General features: G+C 38.6%; 1 protein-coding gene across 3 annotated transcripts in view; it reads left to right on the top strand.

Annotated features, from left to right (window-relative positions):
* The window catches only part of FRAS1 (Fraser extracellular matrix complex subunit 1), a 469972-nt gene that overhangs the window by 340094 nt on the left and 111090 nt on the right, over positions 1-18788 (top strand). For all 3 annotated transcript variants that reach the window (XM_072623600.1, XM_072623599.1, XM_072623598.1), the window contains 4 exons: positions 6118-6150; positions 12349-12480; positions 15640-15765; positions 17103-17350. In XM_072623600.1, coding sequence (XP_072479701.1) covers positions 6118-6150; positions 12349-12480; positions 15640-15765; positions 17103-17350 — 539 coding nt within the window. The remainder of the gene's footprint in view (positions 1-6117; positions 6151-12348; positions 12481-15639; positions 15766-17102; positions 17351-18788) is intronic.

Below are 18788 nucleotides of genomic sequence, written 5' to 3'. Positions count from 1 at the left end.
GTCTTCCTGACTGCAGACTGAACACTCTATCTTCTGTGTCACCTAAGGGCCCAAAACTAATACACTTACTACCAAAACAGATTATTTCTCTACTCAAATGATTGTGAACGAACACATCCTCACAAAATTTGATAGCATGTTTGACAAACATCTCAGGATTTGCAATAACAGGACATGCTGCTGCTGTTGCCATGGTAAGGACCACAGGATGAAAGGAGGACTTTTCCCAAGGGCAAACATCAAATGTCATCATAGAAAAATCTCTTTGAGAAAACTATTGAAGACCTGTGGAAAGAAATTGAAAAATTACATCGATATCTAGCCACTTGACACAGAAGAATACTTGAATATCATATTGTCTGATTAATGGCAGAAGTGGAGAAATGTGCAGCCTGGGATCTAGAAAACAAAAATGAATCAAATTCTTGATGTTGTTAATGAACAATTTTAAAGTGACAGTTAAAAGATAAAGGCATGTAAGGAGTCACAGTGGCAAAGGAACAAAATAATTCCACATCACTCAAAAATTATACTCTAAATGCTTTAGAATCCAAGACAATAGAGATGGGAGAGACACCCCAAAGAAGAATATGAAAAATGTTTGTTTTATAGGCTTGAAAGAAGTCCAACATAATAAAAGCACAAATTGGATGAAAAGAGACACAGAAAGCTCGTGTACTATTAAATAATGAACATTACTAAGGGAAATGACTCTGGGAGCTTCTCTGCACAACTGGAAAGTGGCATGGCCAGATAAGATCAATAATCATTGGCTAAAACACTGCACAGTGGCACATGAATTACCTGCTTCCTCTATGCTGCAAGCCTAATCCCGTCTTTCTTTTTTTCCTCTCCTTTCCTCCCCTCTCTCCTCCCTAAAATAGTAAGTAATTTGAATTTAAGTTATATATGTGCAATCATGTAAAACATATTTCCACATTAGCCTTGTTGTGAAAGAAGGAACAGAGCAAAAGAAAAAAAAAACATATAAAGGACAGAAAATAAAAAATAATATGCTTAGATCCACATTCAGATTCCACAGTTCTTCCTCGGGAGGTGGAGAGCATTTTCCATCATGAGTCTTGGAATTATCTTAGATTATTGTATTACTGAGAAGAACTAAGTCAGTCATAGTTCTTATCCTATCTTTCTTAATAGAAGATACCACATATTTATTATAAAAAGGTGAGAACATCAGTGACCCTCTCCAAATATAAGACAACTGCATTGTTTCACACCTTATATCAAACATCCTTGGACTGTATCACTCAGCACATCTGTAAACAGAAGAAAGCAATATGTTGTCTGAGGAACAAGATGGGCATACCAAACATTCCAGAAGTATAAATAACTCATTATCAATTCCGTGGTTATTGAACAAGCTACCAGAAAGCTAAGTGACATTTATACTGCCTTTGTTAATTGTCACAAAACCTTTGACTCATTTACATGTTCATGGCTTAATCAGCTACTGCAAACATATATAAAATAGATCTCAACATAGTGAGCATTCTAGCACAGTTGATATTCACATGGAAAACTATTCTCTATTTAAAATATACTACCATTATACTAACATCAAGGATAATTGATAGGAAGTATGACATCTTCCAGGAAGATAGTTTAACCCCATTATAGTTCTCCTGCACAGCATTAAATCCACTAATATCATTAATGAATACAACTGAATGTGACTTTCAAGTCAAGAATAAAGTCCTACCAAAACATTGGATTAATAATTTCATCTTTGTGAATGACATCGAGTTATGTAGCTCAACTGAAAATTATATTAAATATTTATTATATCATGTGGGAACTTTCTCTTTTTATAATTTATTTATTTTTCATTTCCAACATTCACTTTTATAAGATTTTGAGTTCCACATTTTCTCCCCATTTCTCCCCTCCCCTACCCCAAGATGGCGTGTAATTTGATATAGGCTCTACATATACATTCATGTTGAACCTATTTGCACATTAGTCATGTTGTAAAGAAGAATTAGAACCAATAGGAGAAACCAGAGAAAGAACAAACAAACACAAAAGGAAAAAAGAAAGAGAGAGAGAGTACAAATAATATGTTTCAATCTGCATTCAGACTCCATAGTTCTTTTTCTGGATATAGACAGCCTTTTCCATCTTGAGTCCTTTGGAATTGTCTTGGATCCTTGCATTGCTAAGAAGAGATGAGTCTATCAAAGTTCTGGTGTTCATACAATGTGGTTGTTTCTCCGAACAATGTTCTCCTTGTTCCACTCACTTCACTAAGCATCCGTTCATTCAAGTCTTTACAGGTTTTTCTGAAGTCTGCCTGCTTGTCATTTCTTATAGCACAATAGTATTCCATTACATTCATATACAACAGTTTGTTCAGTCATTTTCCAACTGATGGACATCCCCTCAATTTTCAATTCATGGCTATCACAATAAGAGCTACTATAAATATTTTTATATATGTGGGTTCTTTTCCCATTTGTATGATCTCTTTGAGATACAGATCTAAGTGATATTGATGGGTCAAAGGGTATGCACATTTTTATAGCCCTTCGGGCATGCTTCCAAATTGTTCCCCAGAATGGTTAGATTAGTTAACAACTTCACCAACAATGCATTAATGTTCCAGTTTTCCAATATCTTCTCCAGCATTTACCATTTTCCTGTTTTGTCATGTTAGCCAGTCTGATAGGTGTGATGTGGTACCTCAGAGTTGTTTTGATTTGTATTTCTCTAATTAATAATGATTTAGAGCATTTTTCATATGTCTATAGTTAGCTTTAATTTCATCTGAAAAATGCCTGTTCATATCCTTTGACCATTTGTCAAGTGGGGAATGACTTGGGGACTTTCTTTAATGTTATTAGAGTATCATTTAGACTTGATAAGTATACAATTGCTAACGTTCCCCAAGGAAGAATAGAAATTGAAGGACTTGAGCTTAAATATGACCCAGTGAATAAAAGGGATACTTAAAAATATCATGGTCCTTCTCAGTCAAGACGCACTACGTATAAGAGTGTCAAGCATATTTACATCGTGTGTGTGTTCATATGCTAACTGGCATGCCAAAGTCGAAGCCTAATGGAATGACCACATTTAGAGTAATTAGTACCTACAAAAATAAGTCTTAACATATATTGTTGGCTTAATAACATGGATAACATTAGGGGCAAAGGCATCCAACAACAACAAAAAACCCCAACCCCTACAATGTTTTTTTAAATTAAATTAAAATTTTAAAAATGAAAACCCTTGTAATAAATTCATGTAGTTAAGCCAAAGAAATTGCCAGGTTGGCAGGGCCAAAAAATATGTTTCGTTCTGTACTTTGAATCCTTCACTTTTCTGTCAGGAGGTAAAATCTGTAAAAGGGTACAAAGTTTATGGAAATAATTTTGTAACAAACAGACTTAATTTGATGAAGCAATTGTAAAGCTTGACAACAGGTATATGCTGCTGGATTTGTTGATTGTTGTTGAAAGTGGTTTATATTTACGAAGGGTTTGTGAAATGGCAACGATTCCAGGATGGAATCAAAAGGTACTTAGTGGGTGACATCCACATGAGCCCAATCAGTGTTATGTTTATAAAGAAGCAACAAACAATTGCTTCTTTATATTTCTTTTCTTTATATGGCTTCTTCTGTATTGTCATACAGAATTATTTCTAGAAATGTAAGGGTTATTATAATGATTCAGGACCAGGTCGCTGTCACCAGAAATAACAGAAAGGTTATCCTTAAGGAGCCTAGTCTTAAATAACAATACTAATGATGCAGAAGACTAGTGGGAACCATGAAAAATATCCATGTAAAATTGCTTGCAAAAATGCAAAAATTTAGCATCTCAGATATTTAGTGAGCCATGACTTGGTGCTGAAAGTTGTACCACAAAAGCTCATTGTGGTTTAGAAACTTACAGGTGACAAATCTCCCTGAACTACTAAATACAAGCCCCCAAATATCCTTGAGAATTCAGTGAATAAACCAAACTGGGATGGAAAATCATTATAGAAAGATGTATTGCCCATAACTACCTAGGAAGAACACTGAATCATAAAAATTTAGCAATAGCATTTTTAATCTGTGTCACGATAGCAAGTCAATTCAATTCAGTAAATATTTATCAAGCACCTACTAGGTTCCAAGCACTATGCTAAGCCCTGGGGATATGAAAAGAAAAAGAAAGGCCTTGCTCTCAAGAAACTTACAATCTAATGGGGGTAGAAACATAAAGGAAGCTGGAAAGGCAACACTGCATTTCAAACTAAGCAGAGCTTCAGATGGAAAGTGGAGAGTGCAAATACTTATCATCAAACTACACAGAATGAAAAGATTTCAAAACATAGAGACCTAACATAGGAGTTCAAAGCTAGGAATACATTGAGGTACCACTCATGCCTTTTGTTTTGTCTTCTACTGGATCAAGAATTCTTTCCGTAAACTGAGTTCAAATCCAGCCTGATATTTTCTAGCTGTATGATCTGGCGCAAGCCTGCCTCAGTTTCCTCAGCTGTATAATGAAGATCATAATAGCACCTACCTCCCAGCTTTGTTGTGAGGTTTAAATGAAATAATATTTGCAAAGCACCTAGCACAATGCCTGGCATAGGTGCTTAATAAATGTTTATTTCCTTCTACCCTCCCCTGTAAGCCTACAGAGGATGAGGGGTGTGTGGGGTGTTCAGGGAGGATGAACACTTCTGGTGTGAGGTTTTGCCAAGTCCTTTTTAGGACCATTCATCCACCTTTGGTGTCCACTTTGACCTGTGGCTCCAAGAAGCTGTAGCATACACAGCAGCCACACCCAGGTAAACCATCTCAGCAGATGGGCTAAACCAGGTTGAGGGTAATTGACAGGTCTCAAACTTGGCAGTGATTTAGGAGGATGTCTACCCCAAGCTTGTGAAGACTTCTCCAGGTAGAATGAGCAGATGTGAGCAAACAGTCATGAAGGCAGCTGAAGCAAGCGATATGATGGAGCACTTAGAGCTTGGTCTGATGTGAAAGATGCCATGCTCATCCATCCATGTGCATCCTAGGTCATTGCCAGACATCTTGACTTTTATCTTGCCACTGGACTTCAATGATTCTGGAAGAGAGAGTGAAGTTGACCTGTTGTGCAACTTTTCCTCACTTAAATCCAATTCATGCTCGAGTCAGAATGTCACCCATGATGTCATTGGTCCTCTTTGAAATAAAGGACAAACAACAGAGGATGAGCATCCTTTTATTCAACTATAAAAAGGAGTGATTGTATCCACTTGAGCCACTGTGCACATTACATTCAGTACGAAAGAATGGTAGAATAGTGACTTGTCCTCTGACTCTTTTTATCTGAGCCTCAACTAAAAAGGAGGAGAAAAATGAGAAAACATTTGTACCTGGCATTTCTATAACACTTTTAAGTTCTTGAAGGGCTTTTGCATATTCATTTTTCTCATTTGAGTCTGTTTCTGGGAGATAGATCTTTTGAGTATTATTATCCCATGGTAGTTATAGCTGAAGAACTCATGGGGTCCTGGGAAGTCTAGTCACTCACCCATGATCAAACAGTTGTTAAGGGACTTGGATTTGAACCCAGGATTTGCTGACTCAAAGTCTAATGCTCTGCCCATTTTTCGATGCTATGTCTTGGAGACAACAGAAGCTAGGATCATCTTGGGAGTAAATCATATGGATTAAATCCCCTCTTGCTAATTCAGTGCATTAATCAAATTCTCAGGCATCATTCAATTCTCCATTGAAACGGGTCCATCAGAATCCCTTGTCATTGATATATGCCATTCCCTTGCATTCACTGATTTGTAGGATTTTATGTACTGATAAAACGGAGTCTGAAAGGATTTGCTCTAAATCACTGTAACTAACACTATGTAAATTTATCTGATTGTGGGATTTTCTTGTTGTTATTTAAAATACAGTTTAGGGTTAAATTCAGCATAATATTGGTGAAGGACCTTATGATTTCCTGTAGGTAAGGACAGTTTAGGATAGCTTTTACTTCTCCTCACTTCTGCCTCACTTTTTCCACCCCATCCTCAACCCCTGACTCCTTAATCCATATTCCGTCCCAGTCAGAAGTGATGACAACACTCACATCCATATCCTTGTTCTTTCAGGTCTTCCAGAATCCGTGAACTTTCATTTCACAGGTATGAAAGCCATTTCTCCTTTTGTTAAATGGTGCCATTTTCTTTGCCCTTTCCTAACCCGCTCCTTCTTTTTGTTCCCTTTCTCCACTTAAAACTATTTTTTTAGAGCTTATATAAAGAACATGTAGCAATGAGGTCTTCTAAAATACATATCTAACTGTTCCAAAACTGATGGTTTAAATTAATATGCATGGAAGAAAGTAAACCAACCTAAGAATCTGTGAGTCTATTTTGTTTATGCCTGGGATTTACTGGCTTTCAACAGCAAAAGATTGCATAATAAGCTTCACCTAACAATAGTTTGTAGTTTTCTTCTTTAAAATCCATGAGGTATGCAAAAATTCTCTTTGGCTTAATGGTTTTGCGTTGGACTTTGCCCTATTTATTCCTGTCACCTCTTGCTGACTAAGCCCACTTGATTCTCCTTCTCCATGTCTCAAAGTTAAGGCAAAGTGAGTATGTTTCTGCAGAGAAACATTCTCCCCTCTTAGACATAGTTTCTCATGATAATGAAACGGAGAAGGCAGATTAAATTGACCTAATTTAGGCTGACCATCAATCCAGCCCTGATGGCTTGAGCAGGTCAATTAGTACATAATACTTATTTCTATACCTGAGTAAGCTATTGCTTATACAGGTAAAAATATATGGTACCATTATACACCACCAAATGAGCCACTCAAAGAAAAGGTAAGGCCTGATATTGGTGGTGATTTGGGGACACATATTATGGTGATGCTATAACTGGATCTGTCTTTCTGGAGAATATTCTGATGATATGTGATTTAAACTGTCCTACTATTCATTCCTTTGTCTCAGAAATACAACTTTGGGGAATGTACAACAAGGAATCATCTAAAAAATAATAAAAGTAATTTATAAAAAGATGTTCATAATAGCCCTTATGGCCAACAACATGGAAATATCTGAACAGACCATGGTATATTAACATAGTGGGCTATAAATGACTTTTTTACCGCTATCACAGAACCAGGATGTGTCAAATGAGGGACTTAAACCCAGATCTGGATAACTCTGGGATTGGTTCTTTATTCACTGCACAGCATAAGGAGGGAGGGAGAAACAGAGGAGGAGGAGGAGGAGGAGAGAGAGAGAGAGAGAGAGAGACAGAGAGAGAGAGAGAACACTTTAGTTATGGGGTAGACTCAATGCAAAGTGATAAGATCAGCAAATGGAATGTTTGAGGGGAAGAAAGTCAGACAAATGTCATTGAGGCATAGAGGGTATAGGAATGGATATGCCAAGCAGGGAATTTTCCATTTGGTCCTGGAGGAAATAGAAAGCCTTTGAATTACTTACTTTGGGAAATGGAGGAAGGTGATGTGGTCAGATGTGTGCTTTGGGAAAATCACTTTTGCATCTTGGAGGATGCCTTGGAGTGGGGAGAGACTTTTGAGGCAGCTAGAGCAAGACGAGTTTTGCATTAGTTAGGTAAGAGGTGATAAGGGTCTTTAGTGGCTGTGTGAGTGAAGAGAACATGATGTATGAGTATCGGGAAGGCAGAAATAATAGGATTTGGCAACAGATTGGATATGTGGGGTGAGTGTGAACGTGAGGGAGCAAAGCTGACCTAAAATTGTGAGCCTGCCTAATGTAAGGTTGGTGGTGATTTCAACAGTAATAAGAAAGTTGGAAAAGGGGGAGAGTTTGGGGGGAAAGATGAGTTCAATTCTGGACACATTGAGTTGGAGATCCTATGGGACATCCACTTTGAGATATCCAAGGACCACTTGATGCTGTGGAGGTAGAGGTCAAAAGAGGAACTAGAGAAGATTTATACATCTGGGAATCATCTTTATGGAGATGATAATTGAACTCATGGGAGTTGATGAGATCACCAAGTGAAATAGTTCCAAGGGAGAGGAAAAAAAGGCCCAGGACAGAGCATCAGGAAATACCTGTGGCTGGTGGATGAAGATCCAGCAAAAAAGATAGAGAAAGAAAGAGTTGTCACACAAGTAGAAGAATCAAGAGAAAGCAGTATCATGAAAACCTAGAGATTAGATAAAGTATCTAGGAGGAGATGATCATGAGTAGTGTCAAATGCTGCAGAAAAGTGAAGGGTGATCATTGGGAAAATGTGTACATTAACAGAGAAAGAGAATTAGAAGTGATTTCAATAGGTAAAAATTTTTGTTCTGTTGGTTTGTATTCCTGTAAAATTGGTTCAAATCCCTTTTGAAGCAGTGCTTAAATCATGGAAAGGTTTTGCTTTAGCACAATGGTTTGTGGTCCTTACATGTGACAATGTTCATGTAAATAAAGTCACAAAAAGAAAGGTTGCTGGGGAAAGAAGGAAGCATATGAAGTTGACATTGTCATGGTCCCCTTGAGTGGACAAATCTTTAGATCCTCTTGAGACAGTAAGTAGCATCAGAACAGATCCCATATCTTTTCTCTAGCCTGACCCCCTTTTAGATGCTATACCTTTTCCCATTTCCCAATTAGAAGAGCAGCACATGATGATCATTTAAGAACATTTCAAATTAATCCCATCATTAGGAAATGTATAAATTGTATCAAAACAGGGACAATTTTTGAAGACACCCTTAATGTACAAATGAAAAAAAAAAAGACAGAGACAATTGACCTCAAAATTCATGAATTCTTTTTTCCTCTTTTACTGGTCATCTTTTCCCTCCCATCCCAGCCCCAAGCAAGGTCTCTGTGGTTATAAAATCGAAAGGAATATGGCACAAGAGATCGACTCCTGCTGTGGGCTAGCAGGGAGGAATGAGCTGTGAGAATGTGGCATAGAGTATGAGTAGAAAGGACTCTGTGTCTATGCCATCTTAGCAATTGTTCTCATTATCATCAAAAGCTGTAGACTAGCAAGGAAACGCTGGGTTAGAGTTGTGATGACTGCTGAGTTAAGCACAGGGATGAGCTTATTGCTTATTTTGGGTCAGAGCAAAAATCAACTGCAGTGGTAGTCTTGAGTATCTAGTGGTGACTTAATATTGGGACCCTAGTATGTGTATGTGAGCTTTCTGTTCAATTCCTTTGGAAGATAACCTGTTGTGATATTATCTGCCCTGTACATGAGTAACATCTAATGATGCTCTCATAGGAGTCAGTGCTCAGGGTTTACTTGGATCATTACCACCTTGCTCCTCTTGCTTCCTTGGTAGCATAAACCTAGCAGCAATTTTATGCTGAGCAGACCTTGAGAGGACTCAAAGAAATGAAATCATTTATTGATGAAATGTGCCTTATGTAGCTAGTTCATAGAACCAGAAAAATTTAGAGTTGAAAGGGACCTCAAAGGTCATCTAATTCAGTGTTATTTATTGATGAGAAAGCTGGAGCTGAGACTGTGACATGACCAAGAGTTTCTTTTTGTTGTTGTCATTGTTCAGTTATTTCAGTCATGTCTGACTCTTGGTAACCCCATTTGGGATTTTCTTGGCAAAGATGCTGGAGTATCCCCCTCCAGCTCATTTTACAAGTGAGGAAACTGAGGCAAGCAGGGTTAAGTGACTTGCTCAGGGTCACCCAGCTAGTAACTGTCTGAGACTGGATTTGAACTCAGGAAGATGAATCTTCCTGACTCTATGTCTGGCACTCTCTCCCCTGCCCATGACCAAGGAGTAAAAAAGTAGGATCATTCCTATATCCTTCACTGCCTTTCTAAGCAAATGGGAAACATGCATTCTCTGATGATCTCAATAAATTATCAGAAGAATAGCACCCAGAACAAGGTTTTTGGTTCAAACATAGGAACTCATGTTTAGTGCAAGAATAATAATTTTTCCTACTCTCTTCCCAAAAAAGTTCAGTCAATTAATGTGCACTTACGGTTGTTTGTCAAAGAGGATCATGATATCAGGAAGGTGATACCATGACATGCAAGTGAATTGGATTTAAGTGAGGCAGGGCTGTGCAAAGTCACCAGCCTCACTTTCTCCTCCAGAGCCATCTGGGTCCAGTGGTGAGATAGATATGGATCAGGATGACTGGAGATGGCTCTGGATACATTGGGAGACTCTCACCTTATGTGCATTTATTAAGGACCTACTAGATGCCAAATAGGGGAGCTTGATGGTTTAGTGGATAGAGTCATGAAGACCTGAGTTCATATCCAGCCTCAGACACTTATTAGGTGAGTAACCCTGGCCAGGTCACTTGATCTTGTTTGCCACAGTTTCCTCATCTATAAAAGGAACTGGAGAAGGAAATGACAAACTACTTTGATATCTTTGCCAAGAAAACCCCATATGGGGTCTTGGAGAGTCAGATGCCATTGACTGAACAAAAACAAGATGCAAGACACTGGAGATATAAATAGTGAAAAGGATCCTTATTCTTGAACTTATAATATATTCTAGGGAGACAGCATAGATATATGGAGAAATAAAAACAGGCATGAAATAGATGCACAATGATGGGAGAGGAGGCATTCAAGGTACAAACAATGGATTGGATCAGGCAAGACTTTTTGTGGCAGAGACACTGGAGTGGTTCGCCATTTCCTTCTCTAGCTCATCTTACAGATGAGGGAACTGAGGCAAACAGGGTTAAGTGATTTGCCCCAGGTCACACAGTAAGTATCTGAAGATGGATTTGGACTTGGATCTTCCTGACTCCAGACCTAGTGCTCTGTCCACTGCATCACCTACCTGCCCCTAGGAAAAAAAATTAAAAACCAGCTTTCTGGACAGAAATTCATTCACCTATTTCTCATGGTTAATATTTATTGGTGACATTTTGAATGCTTAAGAGTCGTTTTCTCTGAAATCAAGTAGGAAACAGATGGCCCTCTTTCCATATATCAATGGATCCCATCTAGGCCTTCTTCTCCTGTGTGATGCTTGTCTCTATTCTCCCATACATCCACCACTGGAGCTCCTCCCAGTATGCTGGAGGCCTTGTTCAAGGTCTTTTACCAGTATGTGGGCGCCATTGCAGCACTTGGACTATTCATCCTTTATCTGCCTCTATATGGTCCACTGATCTGCTTTTCTGATCGTCCCCCACCCCAGTGAACCTTTACCCCATTATATGTGTCATGCGCATCATGGTGGTAATGGGCTATAGGATTAGTAATGTTGGTCTATGTTTATTAGTAATGTTGGTTCTCTGTTGCTTGTGGAGTCATCCGCCATTTTGATTCTTCCAAAATCTCTGTATTTCATGCTTTTCAGTCACAAAGAATCACCAGGAGAATATTGGTCTTAAAAAGATGGGTTTTTGTCCAAGGGAACAGCTTAGAATCATTGAAAATGTCATTCTCAAGTAATTATAACTATTCTTCAAAAAGTGGCTATTTCAGGATGCACAAAACCTACCTTGTAGAAAAACATGGGAGGGCAGCGTTGACACTACTAATTAAATTTTCATATATATTCATATATACACATATAAAATAAGCTATGCATATTACATACTACTTACATGCAATCTTTTTCTTGCCTTCTTTGTATATGGAAATATTTGCTTGATAATTTTCCAGTTCACAATTTTAAAAAATTATGATTTTTTTAGATGGTACAGTAGATATAGTATTAGTCCTAGAGACCTAGAGGCAGGAAGATCTGAGTTCAAATCCAGTCTCAGACACTTAGCAGCTGTGTAACCCCAGGCAAATCACTGAAGCCCTGTCTGGCTCATAAATAAATGAAATCACATCATCCTCATTTTCTTGTCTTTGAAATAAGTCATCATAATCATTCTTGTGCACGTATACCTCTCCTTTGTTATAAATGTAGAGCTTTTGTTCTTGTTGTTGGAACAAAACTTCTTTTCATTATGGAAGCACCTGCCTCTTTTAAAAAGGAGACTCAGTGAATGAGAATTCAGCTCTAGAGACCCAGAAGAATAGACCAATCCAAAGAAGTCTATGAATAAGTAAATAAATGCTTCTTCTTACCTCCTGGACAAGAGAATACTTTATGTCAATATTTTTTCCATAAACATTTACAAAATTGCCTCACTATAAAACCACCAGTCTCATCTGATGGTGTCATTGTGATCTTTTCGGCTATTTCTTTCCCGGTTTAAAAAGCTTTGGTAGATGGTTCTGAGTGTGACATTATGTCCTTCTTTTCTGATTTGTTAGGATTTTGTCAGAGTCCTGCAGCAATCTCAAAAAGCTGTGGGCTCCATACACATAGAAACAACCTGTATGCCATCAGACTGCAAGTTGATTTATTTATGTGGGCTTTTCATCCCTTCCAGTTTCAGATGGTGAGCACACAACAGAAGAAATGATGTTTACCATCCATTTACTTCCCATTCATCAGCAACCCCCGCTGTTCCAGATCACAGTTCCATTTCTTGAGGTCAGCCGAGGAGGCCAAGCTAATGTGGGTAAGGAAGATCAATTGGCTGGTGGAGAGAAGTGGTTTCTGAAATGCAGCTCTATTAAGACACCGATCCCTCTGGATGTATTGAGCCTGTCCCAACTGGCAGCAAGAGGTTATAACTATCTCCTTTCAGAAGACACAAGCATTGGTTTGTTCTCACCTTTGACCCTCCACTTTCCTATATACATATAAATGGGATGGAAATAAACCCTTTGGAGGGCACCTCTCGCTGATGCAAGGCAACAGAGAATATATTTGCAAGTTCCCAGTTATGTGATTTATTGCCATCTCTAAAGTCAAAGAGAGCAGAGAAAAGAGAAAATTTCACTATGAAACATTCGTGTTTTCTCTTCAACAAAGTCAAAAAAGAAAAATATAGATGGGAGAAAGAGTAATTTAAGAGGGGATGGAATGTCAAGGGGACAAGAGCCACCATCAAGTTCACATTTGACAATGCTTTGTCCTTAGGAGTTTGCTTATTTTCTTTTGTGGGAATGTATTTTAATACTTTTATCATTTATTTTATTTTCAATAAATAATATTATTTAATAATATTAATTATTAACATCATTAATTATTAATGGTCATCATTACTGTTGATGTTATTAATAACATTTTAATAAATAATACACAAATGATATAAATATAATTGTTATGTATTAATATTAATAATTTTAATAAGGTGATAAGTATAATGAGCTGGAAAATGTGTCTCATCAGCCATCTTTTGGAATATGTAGTGACAGCCCCCGATATCTACACCCTTGACTTAGAAATAGCACATGACTACCATTGACTGCGAGTGCGGTGGCCCCCATACTACCATGCCCACTCACAGTGGTCTCATCGTATTGTCTTAAGAGTTAGATGGAAAAAAATGTGAAGTTAGTAGAGAACCTGGGGGCTCAAGAGAGAAAAGAAAGTGAACAAAGGAAAATGTGAATGGGAGCTGATCCCGAAGGAGTCAAGGCTAGTCACCTGAGGGTGGCTTTCCACCTCAAAATATCTTCCCCCATATTACCCAGAATTCAGAATTCTTTCATTTTACTTTAACAGAATATGAATTTCCAGCAGCTAGAGATTTATTTGGATTAAGATATATCCTCTTTTTAAAAATGTAGTTACCTCTTGAAAGACAATGGATTAAATTATAGCAATTAAAAAACTAATTAGTGAATTTATGCAGTAAAATTTTTTTTCTTGTTAATTAATGTAAATTCGCTAATTGCCCTGAGAGGTGGAGGTATAACTTTGATGCATGGGATATTTGGTTGGTGAAGGTAAATCTAAGCTAAGTTTTGGCAGCTAGGTGGAGCAGTGGGTAGAGCAGGATAGATCTGCACTCAGGAAGACCTGAATTCAAATCTGACCATGGTCTCTTACTAATTGTGTGACCTTAGGCCAATCCCTTCATCTTTGTTTACCTTTTGTTTCCTCATCTGTAAAATGGAGTTAATAGTAACATCCAGAGGTGTTATAAAGATAAAATAGGATAATATTTGTGAGGGGCTTTGCAAAGCTTAAAGTGCTACAATATTAGCTATGATTTTCATAGTTTGGGCCTTAGAAAACTCCAGGGAGAAGGACTCAAGGAACTGGATGAAAATCTTCTCCCTTTAGTTGTTCCCCTACCTTCTTTCCATCCCTTCCTGCCTTTTCTTCTTTTTCCTCCTCCTCTGTGTCCATTTCTTCTTTCTCCCTTTCTGCATCTTGGATCTCTTTCTTCCAGGACCCTGCACTCAAAGTGATATGGCTAATGTCATAGTTCAGCTACCCTGTGGGATCACTGGGCTTCAAGACAAAGCTGGGAACTTAACCAACACATATAGTTTCTGTAGGAGAATACATTCTGAATTCCACATAGTTGACTTACAGTTTGAAATTTTGGAATTTAGCTTGTTAGCTCGGTTGAAGTTTGCTTGTATGATCCTAGGATTTTAGTGTTAGAAATGGAAGGGACCTTAGAGATGATCAAGTGAACCTGCCCCTTCCTTTTCAGGTGAGGAATTGAGGCCAAAAGAAGTTAAATGACTCCCCTTGTGGGTCCCACAGCTGCTAAGTATTTGGCCCAGTGTTTGAGTCTAGGTGTTCCTGACTCCAAGTGTGGGCCACAAAATTCCAATCTGCCACAAAAGTCATTGAGACAGAGCCTTGAGCATATTTAATTTATTAGGGATGCTGATGGTGCTTAAGCAGTTGAGTAAGATCCTCCTCACAGTTAGGAACCCCTCTGCTTCAAGAAAAATCACTTTCATAGTCACTGAGGGAGAACCAAAACAGAATGAGGTGGTGCAGTTCTATCATTGGCCAATTCTATAATCGTGAAAATCTTATGGTTGGCTAAGGACAGCATCCATCAATCATAACCATTTTGTCAATAGGCCTTTCACAGGTCATTAGTTACAGGTCATCAGCTAAAGGCTGTCAATTGCAGGTCACCTCAGCAGGGACTTTCCAAAGGATATGAGATCCTGTTAAAAGCATCTCAGGGTCTTCCACAGGTCATATGACCCTGTCATCAAGGTCTTGAGCTCTTTTAAGGTCATCAAGCACTAATGTTTGACCAACAGTATCCTAGGGGCCAAGGAAGTTGTGGATTTGAAGGAAAGGTCACTAGGAAGTGGGTAGAAATGATTCCTTAGGGTGGAGAGGCAAATGATCCTTATTATGAGCACTATGTGCTTGGGGTAGGGGGAGAGTGTAGCAATCATATTCTTATTTCTTTCTTATGACCTAACTAACAGTATGAATCTATCTGATAAATCAAATACCGTTAATATAATCATCAATACAGTCAATCACAATTCTTATCCTAACATCATTAACTAACATAATTACCTTACTCTTAATTCTATTGTGTTTTAATTCACTAAGAAAATCATTGATACCCATCAAATCACAATGAACTGAATAAATGTTGATTAAATTGGGTAGGGCTATTAAAATTATCATCACGCAAGTTCAACATTCTATCCATGGTGCCTTTTTTTTTTTTTTTTTTTTTTTGGTGGATAGAAATTTAACTTGACATGGCTTAGATAACTCACAATCCCTCCCCTGCCCAATGTGGGGATTTTGGTTCTTGGTGGGTTATTTACAGAAGGAATTTTACATGCTAAGATTCTCTAGAAACATCATGTCATCATCATTCCACCCTTTACAGGGATTCAACTGGCAATGAGTGACACCAACATGGCTCCTGAAGACCTTTCCTTCGAGCTAGTGAAGCCACCTCTGCATGGCACGCTCATCAAGAACACAGCCGAGTTCCAAGGGCGCATGAACACAGGTAGGAGGGAGGTCTTTTCTCCCCCTGGCCTGCTGGGTGGACACTCTGACTGGATAGTCATAAGTCCAATCTTGTATGCTTCCAAGGCATGAAACAATAATTAATGAGATCCTTCAGGATAGCTGTTTGGAGGTACTTGGAAAACAGGCTATTTGAAGACCAATCTTGCCATGGTTAGTTGGCCTGGATTTATGTTACTTTCCTATCTTTCTACAAAAATTGTATTAAGACATTTTCCTAATTCAGATAATTCCCTAATTAAGTAGAAATTATGTAAATATATACACATATAGGGCAGGTGTACACACACACACACACACACACACACACACACACACACGCACGCATACAAACATTTTCACAATTACCTAGTCTGTGGTATCTTCTACTATCTTCCTATAACTGTCCCCAGAGAACATAGGTGGAGAGTTTCCTGTGATCCCAGCAGCCTTTTGAGAACTTAGAAGAACTTCAGTCCTTTTGGACAAAGCTCAGAAGTTGGGCTATGGAAGCAGAATTCAAGGGGGTGACCTGACCTTGCTCTCCATAACTATCCTCAAAGAAAAAACGGAATGAGTTCCTTGTAGACTTCAGCACCACCTGGCATCATTATGGAAAGTCAAGAGTTGGGATGACTTCAGAGGTCATGGAATCCAACCCCTTTCTTTTATCAGTGAGGAACTTGAAGACCACAGACCTTAAGTCATGTGCCCAAGGTCATACAGCTAGTTAGCTTCAAAGGCAGGATTCGAACCCAGGTACTCTACCTCCACGTAGCTTTCTCCACACTACCACACAGAAAACGAGTACTCAACCTCATGAGCCCAGGGAGGCATGTATTGTGCTAAATCCAGTTCTCTGAGAGACCCTAACAGCTTTTGACCAACTAGCATAGCAGACAAACCAAAGTCCTTCTTACATGAATCTGGTTGCCCAAAGAGAGAGGTTCAGGCCCTTTGCAACAATTTTGATGGTGCCCCATCCCTTTTCCTAAGTTTTAGTTCTATTTTTAAACATTTAGACCCCCAAATAATTTGACTTCTTTGCTTATTTTTGCTTGTATTTTTATTATATATAACATACTATATTATACAATGTAGTATTATATTATTTATTATACTTATATATTATTTTATATTTGTATTTTTATTTGCTTGTATTTATTGATTATTTGCCTAAAATTGATATTTCCGGGTATCAGATTTTCTCTCATTTTCTTTTAAAAAAGAAGGGAACAAGTTCTAGCTTGTCACATGCTTTAAGAATCTTGGGTCTAAAGGTGTGTGCTGTATAAGAGAAGAGCGTTGCGGACCATTGTTGTTTGTGTGTTTTGGAAGGTGACCCCTTCACCTATGAGGACATCACCCAGAAGGCACTACAGTATGTTCACGATGGCTCATCGGCCACAGAAGACAGCATGGAGATCTCTGTCACTGATGGCGTTGCCACAGCAACTACACTGGTGAATGTGGAGGTGTCATGGGCTGACCGCAGCGGTCCCTGGCTGGCCGCAGGGTCCTCGCTGACTGCTACTGTCCCCAGCAAAAGTTCCGTTACTTTTACTAGATCACACCTTGCTTATGTGGTAAGTTTTTGTACTCACCGTGTTCATCAGTGACCTGTATGACTGACCTTAACCAGCAGAATCTACAATAACAGCCAGGGCTGAGTATCTCTGACCTTCAGCTCATCACCTGATCCTGCTCAGATCCTACTCAATCACTTCCCTTTTGGTAGGGCCTTTACTTTCTGGAGTATTTCCCTCAGTCAGTCAGTCAACAAGCATTTATTAAACACCTATTAGGGGTACAATAAAAAGGTAAAAAGTGGTCTCTGCTTTCAAGGAACTCATATTTTTGTGAGGGAGACAAGATGTAAACAAGTATTTACATGCAAGATTTATACAGAATATTTGGAAGGCCATCTCAGAGGGAAGGCACTAACATTAAGGGAGGAGGGGAAAGTTTTCTTGTAGAAAAGGAGATTTGAGTTGGGATGAAAGTGGGAATGAGGATGCCAGGCATGGGGGCAGCCAAAGACTCATCGTGAACTCAGGAAGGATGAAAAGACCAAGGAATTCAGTGTCACTGGATTGTGGAGTGTGTGGAAAGGAGTCAGGTGTAAGAAGACTGGAAAAGGTCAGGTGTGAAGGCCTTCTCCAGCCTTTCCAAGGTTCCCTTCTATCAAAAAATGTTTAAGCCTCAGAAGACTGCCCATTTTTCAAAGGGTAGGGACTTTTGTGCCTTTGGAAGGACATTGAAGTACCTCACAAATAACCATGATGTGAGCAAAAACCTAACACTGGCTCTGTTTCTATTTGTAAAGCCATACACACTGTAGTCTTGTGAGGAGTAGTGGGGATCACATAGTAATTAACCTTGCTGCCTTCTAGCCAGCCAAGTCACAAAGTGCTCCACATATCCTAGCTCTCCGTCATTTTATTCTGGCAGTGGTTTTCAGTGGAGGCAGTTTGGGACTGGGCACTGAGTAGTCAACTTAGTTAATATTGTAGCCAAAGACACTGGAATTTGAGAGGGTGGAGGGAGGTGGCAAAAGTAGGAACAGGAACAACAGAATTTCTAGCCCTTGTTACTTTCCAGAGGCAGAACTATCCAAGGTTATGGTCTGCCCATTCTTGATTAAGAGACATAGTGCATCTAAAACCAACTCAGCATGTTCGGAAAGAATGGTGTCTCTCTTGGCCTAGATACCTTTTTTTTTTTTTAAATAGTAAATGTGAAGGTCATGTCTGGGGTATAGACCTTGCTGAAATTATCATCCATCAGGAGCAAAAAAGGAATTTTAAAACCTTTTTTTGTTTGTTTGATTTCTACTTTCTTTGGATGCCTAGAACTCAGACACAAAAGTTATATGACATTATTATTATTATTATTATTATATATTCTATTCTATGAAATTATTAAATTATATGACATTAAATTCATTCAGGGTATATTTTACATGCCCATATACACACAGTCATGTACAAATATTTTTGCTGTGGTGGTGTTAGGGTTTCCAAG

The sequence above is a fragment of the Notamacropus eugenii genome, chromosome 7 (genome assembly GCF_028372415.1).
Source record: "Notamacropus eugenii isolate mMacEug1 chromosome 7, mMacEug1.pri_v2, whole genome shotgun sequence".
Taxonomy (NCBI): domain Eukaryota; kingdom Metazoa; phylum Chordata; class Mammalia; order Diprotodontia; family Macropodidae; genus Notamacropus; species Notamacropus eugenii.
This window is presented reverse-complemented; position numbering and strand designations above follow the sequence as displayed.